Source organism: Trichechus manatus, unplaced genomic scaffold (assembly GCF_000243295.1).
Source record: "Trichechus manatus latirostris isolate Lorelei unplaced genomic scaffold, TriManLat1.0 scaffold00004, whole genome shotgun sequence".
Taxonomy (NCBI): Eukaryota; Metazoa; Chordata; class Mammalia; order Sirenia; family Trichechidae; genus Trichechus; species Trichechus manatus.
In genome coordinates, this window is record NW_004443940.1 from 34,989,282 (window position 1) to 34,996,124 (window position 6,843).

At 51.3% G+C, this 6,843-nt stretch overlaps 1 protein-coding gene across 1 annotated transcript in view; it reads right to left on the reverse strand.

Moving 5' to 3' along the window:
• Window positions 1-5,777: 5,777 nt before the first annotated feature.
• Window positions 5,778-6,843, reverse strand: part of PROM2 (prominin 2) — a 14,335-nt gene continuing 13,269 nt past the window's right edge. The window contains exons 21-23 of the mRNA XM_004369423.1: window positions 6,554-6,643; window positions 6,198-6,304; window positions 5,778-5,841 (exon numbers count right to left, since the gene is read on the reverse strand). Coding sequence (XP_004369480.1) covers window positions 5,778-5,841; window positions 6,198-6,304; window positions 6,554-6,643 — 261 coding nt within the window. The remainder of the gene's footprint in view (window positions 5,842-6,197; window positions 6,305-6,553; window positions 6,644-6,843) is intronic.

Here is a 6,843-nt window from a genome sequence, read left to right on the forward strand (position 1 = left end):
AAAAAAAAAAAGAGGTTGAGAAGTAAGAGGGTTGATATGTTGTGGGGTTGTTAACCAATGTCATAAAACAACATGTGTACTTCTGTTTCATGAGAAAATATTTCTTCTGTAAGCCTAAGTACAATTAAAAAAAAAAAAAAGATTCCTTGTTTGGAGTTAACAGTCTGGGACAAAACAGGCTCAGGACAATCGCCCTCCCTCCCAGGCTCAGCCCAGAAGCCTCCCAGTACAGCTGCCGCCCAAGGGGTCTCTCCTCCTAAAGCACAGGTGTGGGGAGTATGTGTCCTGCTGTGTCCCTTGTCCACCACCCCCTGCCCTGTCCCCACCTCCTGCCTTCCTCCCTGCCGTCAGGGCTTGACTGGAGCCCAGGCACTTCCGGCTGGCTTCTCCACTGGGTCAGGAGGAATGCAGGCCCATTCGGCATACGTGGTGTGGGCACGCGTGCATCCGCAAATTATCTCAGGAGAATCTCAGATTTTCCAAAGATTTTTGGCAGAGTATCAGACCCAGAAATGTTAAGAAAGGCCACAGAAGGGCCTTGCTTGTCAGCTGGGAACACTTCTGTCTGGCAGGTTTCAGCTCTGGTTTTCCTCCCACGGGGTGGGGGAGACAAAGGAAGGGCGGGGCGGGGAAGTGGGGAAGGAAGGGATCATTTCAAGCCTGGGTGCGTTTCCTTATGTGACAACTTTGAGAGAAGGCAGTGGCAAGCCATTCCAGCTGGTTAGGAGTCCCTGGTGGTGCAAACCGTTAAGGCGCTCGGCTGCTAACTAGAAGGTTGGAGGTTTCAGTCCACCCAGAGGCATCTGGGAAGAAAGTCCTGGTGATCTGCTTCCAAAAAACCAGCCCCTGGAAACTACGCAGCACAGCTCCACTCCGACACACGAGTCAGAATCCACTTGGTGGCAACTGCTTTATGTTTGGGGGGTTTTTTAGTGGTCCCTACTCTCACGCACACCCAGGCCCTTTCTTTGGTTGGGTCCTGGCTCTGCCCACCCCTGGCTGAGGCCCCCGAGAGATAAATCTCTTGGACAATCTCAGGGTTTGGGCCGCTTGCCTGTGAGGAAGGCTCCGTGAAGGGAAGATGGGTCTCCCCACTCTTGTCAAGCCCTCTCTTCACAGGAGCTCAGCAGACATCTGCTGCCCAAAAAAAGCCCTCCTCTGGACACCACGGCACTCGGAAACGGTCACCCGATGCTGACCCAGCACAGCTGTGGAACTGGAAAGCAACCAAGTTTCTCTCTTCCACTGGCCCTTTAAGTCTCTCCCACGAGCTGGTCCTCTCTTCTCTGGATGGAAACATGGCGGGCCCAGGATGTTTCCTCGTAGGGAGGCACAAACAGTCACTTCACATCCCACAACAGTCTCACCCCATGTCCAGGCCCATGGCATCTTCAGCTCTCTTGCTCTGAAGTCGAAGCGCGGGCCTGGTGGGGTAGGGTCAGGGGCTGTGGTCAGCCTCTAGCTGGAACTGTTCCTGGAATGGCTCTCTGGGGTTGACGGAGGTTTAAAGCTACTACTTCCTCTTGTGGTCACCTCCAAAGGTCCTCAGAGCCTGGCCATTGCCGGGAACCTCCCTGCTGTCCCCCTGGCCCGGGCATTTCACATGGGCCTCAGGGAGGCTCTAACCCCCGTCATGTGGCTTTCCCTTCATGTCAGCTGGAACTGCCCTGACCAGCCACCTGGGACCTCAGATGTTCTGGTCCATGTGGTATTTCTTTGGCAAAATCTGCCACTCATGGCTCATGAGGCCTTTTACTCTGGGATGGCCAGGCGGGAGTATCTGGCAGAACTCCTAAGGCCCCCAATCTGTCATCCCTTCTGCCACAGGGACAGCAAGAACACTTGGATCAAGTTTCTCCTTGGAGACAGGGCCTCTTTCCCACACACCCACAGGGAATGTTGACTGGCAGTGCAGTGCATCCTGGTGGAAACCTCCAGGGCCACCAAAAGTAGGAGACCTGAATCGCACATAACTCTCTGAGCTTCAGTTTGCTCACCCATGAAACAAGGATAATCATTCCCACCCCCTTCAGGGACTGTCATGATGACAGATGAGACTGGGACCATGACAGGGCTTTATTAAATGTGAAGTCCTTATACAAAAACAGTGGGATTAGCATTTTAGGGCTCCAGCATTTTAAAACCAGGAAAATATGTATTACATTTTTCTCTGTGTCTGTTTCTGTCTCTTTATCAACTGCTGGAGGGCTACCCCACTGCCAGGTTACGAGTATAAATAGCAACGGTCTCCAGACTAAGTTCCTTTGAAAAGCCCGTGTTCAAGTGGCTGAGCTGAGGCTTCTGGATACTGAATTCAAACCGTGGCAGCCTTTTCCCAATGCATAGGCGGGAAAACGTTAATTTTTCAGAACCACTACTTTTAATAACGGTGGACTAAGTAATTTGGACCAAATTCTCAGCAGAGGACAACTGAAAAAACTACACAAAACATTTTTTAAGCCTGACTAAGGGCATTGGGGAGTAGACAGGCAGTGAAATATCACAGGGCCAAGATTTAGGGAAAAAAAGGAACCCAGAGACTGTGCCTGGCATCTGGGTTACTTTCTCCTTAGGAGGGTCTGCTGATTCCACAAGACATGGCTAATAGGCTGAGCAGAGGTTTTAATAGTCTCTGGGGCTAAGGAGGCAAAAACTAGACCCACCAAGAGGAGGGAGTGGCAAATCTTTTGTGCCTTCTGTTGGGACCCTAAAGAGCTTGATCCTAAGAATAAGAATGAACTGGAAGTAGATTAGTCCTCCAAGGGGCTACGATCCATCTCCAAATCATCTCAGTCCCTGAAAGAGGATTAAAATGATCCCAGTTTGCTCACACTCCAAGCTACCTGCCAGAAGTAAACATAAATCCTCTTGAGGGAAGATAACTTCAGCCTAGGCCTCAATTATTTCTACGGGTTTTCAGTTACAATGTGTGGTATTCCATAAAAAATTGTCAAGTATATGAGGAGACAAGGAAAAAAAAAAAAAAAAAAAAAGAAATGAAGAATTAAAAATCAATTAATTGCAGGTGATATTATTCTATCTACATGAATTCCAGAACATGAGGAGACAAAAAAAAAAAAAAAAAAAAAACAACAAAAGCCAAGAGAAACAATAGACACTAGAAACAGACCCATGAAAACTCCATATAAGGGAGTCATTAAACTTTAAAATAAAATAACTATGCTTAATATGGAGCCCTGGTGGCACAATGGTTAAGAGCTACAGCTGCTAACCAAAAGGTCAGCAGTTCGAATCCACCGGCTGCTCCTTGGAAGCCCCATATGGCAGTTCTACTCTGTCCTATATGGCCACTATGAGTCAGAATCAACTCGATGGCAGTGGGTTTGGTTTTGATTTTATGTTTAGTATGCACAAATATGTAAAAGATAAGATAGGCAATTTTGATAAAGAACTAGAATTTTTTTTTGTTTAATTTCAATTTCTTTTATCCCATCAATTGCATTCTTAAAATGCAAGGCACTACTTCCCCTGCACAGATCAACAGATGAGTATCAAGTAAAAAACCTCTGGGAAAAAGGCAAAAACAGGGGATTGGGCTACATTCAGGGATGCTCATTTGTGAATGTGCTTGCACTAGTGACAATACGTTGTATATGCCCTGTCCTAATTTCAGCAGCAAATTTATCTCTGATTTGTAAGATGCAGTTAAAAATAGACATGCTCCGAAAGTCCGCAGACCACAACCATAAAGGGCTTTCCACCTCTGAGAACAGAGATCCGTCTCCTTCTTCCCCTGTACCTGTCCAGACCCGAGCTCTGCCCTGGCCTACAGCAGTCATGGCAAAAACAGCAGCTTCCACCTGCTGAGCATTTGTTCTGTGCCAGGCCCCTGCCAAGTGTTTTCCAAGCAACATCACATTAAATTTTCACGACCCTTGGTGGGGGGTGGGGGGGCTATGATTATATTCTCCACTTTACAAATGGAGAAACTGAGATTTAGGGGACCTAAGTATCATGTTCAAGGTAGCAACATGTCAGAGCCAGGATGTGAACCAGGTCTGCCTGCTCCTGACTACCTGCTCCCAGAGTCGGTCCCACTCCCCTTCTGCTGATTTCTCGGACAATCCCTGGATGCCTGTAGTCAGGGAGGCCTTGGGATTCTCCTCTCCACAAACACTCATTAAGTGCCAACTGTGTACAGGGCCCCAGCCTGGGAGATCTGGTTTCAAGGACCCAAGACCAAGGCTTAAGAAAGTGACAACATTTTAATCGATCTGACGACCCACCCATCTTCTCTTTCCTCTTCCTTGTTTCCGTAACTCTGGGTCCAGCACACAGGGATAGGATACGGATGACCCAGGCCCATGCACAGGATAGAAGGGGTAAGGGCCATAGTGCAATGTCCTGTTCTGGCCACCAGGTCCCTGCCAGGAAAGCTGGGTGGGGGCGGTGGAAGATGCTAGGTTCCAGGGAGCCAAAGAGGAGTTCCTGCTCAGGCCCAGGTCCCAGTTCCCTTCCTAGGAAGGAGCTGAGGGACAGTAGTGCTATTTCTAACCCAGGGGGAAGGCACGGAGGCTGGGTCTTCACAGGCAGGCCCTCCTCACTTTGGCTGGGGGCCCAGTAAATCCAGGCTGGGGCCAAGGCCCCGGGGCAATGCAGGGTTAGGGGCTGTGAGGCAGCGCCCGCAGCCAGTCCTTGTAATGGACATGATACTCCCTCAGCAAGTCCAGGCCCGGCTGTGTCAACCCCTCACCTGCTTGGTGACTTGACCAGATCAGTTTGGTTGGGTTGGAGGGGTCTCTGGAAGCCAGCAAGGTTGTTGTTGTTAGATGCTGTCAAGTTGGTTCCAACTCATAGTGACCCCATGTACAACAGAACAAAACACTGCCCAGTCCTGCGCCATCCTCTCAATTGTTGCTATGTTTGACCCCATTTTGCAGCCACTGTGTCAATGTATTTTGTTGAGGGTCTTACTCTTTTTTGCTGACCCTGTAATTTACCAAGTATGATGTCCTTCTCCAGGGACTGGTCCCTTCTGATAACATGTCCAAAGTACATGAGACAAAGTCTCGCCATCCTCACTTCTAAGGAGCATTCTGGCTGTACTTTTTCCAAAACAGATCTGTTCGTTCTTCTGGCAGTCCATGGTAGAGTCAATGTTCTTCACCAACACCGTAATTCAAAGGCATCAGCTCTTCTTCAGTCTTCCTCATTCATTGTTCGGCTCTCACGTGTAAATGAAGCGATTGAAAACACCATGGTTTGGGACAGGCAGTGATGGGAATAAGGTAAAGAGGGGACAAAGGAGGAAAAAGGCTCCCCTGAGGGGAGGAAGCAGGGGCTGGGGAGGGGCCATTGTGAAGTTGGGGCAGGTGGGGAGGTCAGATGAAGAAAAGGGGCAAGAGGCTCGGAGAGGAGTCAAGGGGTGGGGGAGCGGTGCACAGGCAGGGAGAGGGGAGAGTGGTGATAAACCAGAGTGGGAGGACAATCCAGGCCTGGGCGCCCGTCTGGGCTCTGGGGGCTGAGTCAGAGAGGGAAGAGCTCAGACAGGTAGCCCCAGGGACATCACCTTGCCATCAGCAAATATCCCTGTTGTGGATTGAGAAGGAAACAGGTGGGGGAGCGAGGGTGAGAGCCCGGCTCAGACCTCAGTCCAACAGCACGACCAACTTGTTGAGCCAGGCCCAACACCGAAGCCCTGCCAAGTCCCCATACCTTCCTGCCCTCCTGGGGCCCAAACACTCTAGATTCCAGCCCGGTTCCCTCCGTCCCTAGGACTGAGGAGTAAAGGGGAAATGAACTCACCCACTGGGCTGCTACAGCGTCAGGGAAGTGACACGGGGGATGTGGAAGAGCTGCGTCTCCTCGGAGCTGGTGGAGCTGTGGCACCCGCAGAAAGAGAATGAGGCCCCAGCCACAAGCCCTCAGCCCTGGACACAGGGACAAAGCCTAGAGCTCTGATTTTCCTTTCTGAGAAGCCCTCCAGGGACAGGAAGAAGTCCAAGAAGCTATGCCTGGGTGCACATATTGCAGCAAGAAGGATACAGGACAGACATATGGGACAACTTTTTGACCCTGGAGCTCCTCAGAGTATGCGGCTCTTCAATACTTGGCCATGCCCCGTCCTCTTCCTGGCAGGTGTCAGGAGTGGGCTGTGGCAGGGGGCTGGGGCCGGCAGCTTCAGGGACTCCATCCTGGGCCTCCACTGCCCACAGGGATCCTGACAGCCCCCTCACCTGAGACGTTTCCGGATGGGGCGGAAATATTTGGAGGTCTTGACAGCAAAGATGATGCTCGGGATCAAGAAGAAGGTGCACCATGCCAAGCAGAACCAGAAGGCATTCTGGAACAGGCGCTGGGGGTCAGCCCGTCTTGGCTAGAAAGAGACTCCTTCCTGTCCTTTTACCCCACCTCCTCCGCTGATTCACTGAGAGGCACGGTGAAGGGGTGATCAAAGCTGAGGGCTTTGGGGAAGGGCCAGGGTACGGGCTTGGCAAGCAGGGGCCCTGCCTCGCTTAGGACCGGCTCACACTGCCCCTGCCGTGGAGGGCCTCAATGTCCACAAGGCCCTGATGAGCCAGGGGACACTCACCCAGGGGTCAGCCATCATGTCACACAGGATCACACGGCCATTGTCCAGGGCTCTGGAGAGGGGCTGGCAGGTGGCGATGTGCTGAGTCACCTGTGGAGTCAATATGAGGCAGGTACGTGCAGAGACACCTAGATCCACAGGTGTCCACCCATGCTCGGAGAGAGGCTCTCAGGGGTGCACAGAGACACCTGGATCCACAGGTGTCCACCTATGCTCAGAGAGAGGCTCCCAGGGGTGCACAGAGGCCCCAGGATACAGCTGTACATGGACATCTGATAGAGGTACACAGA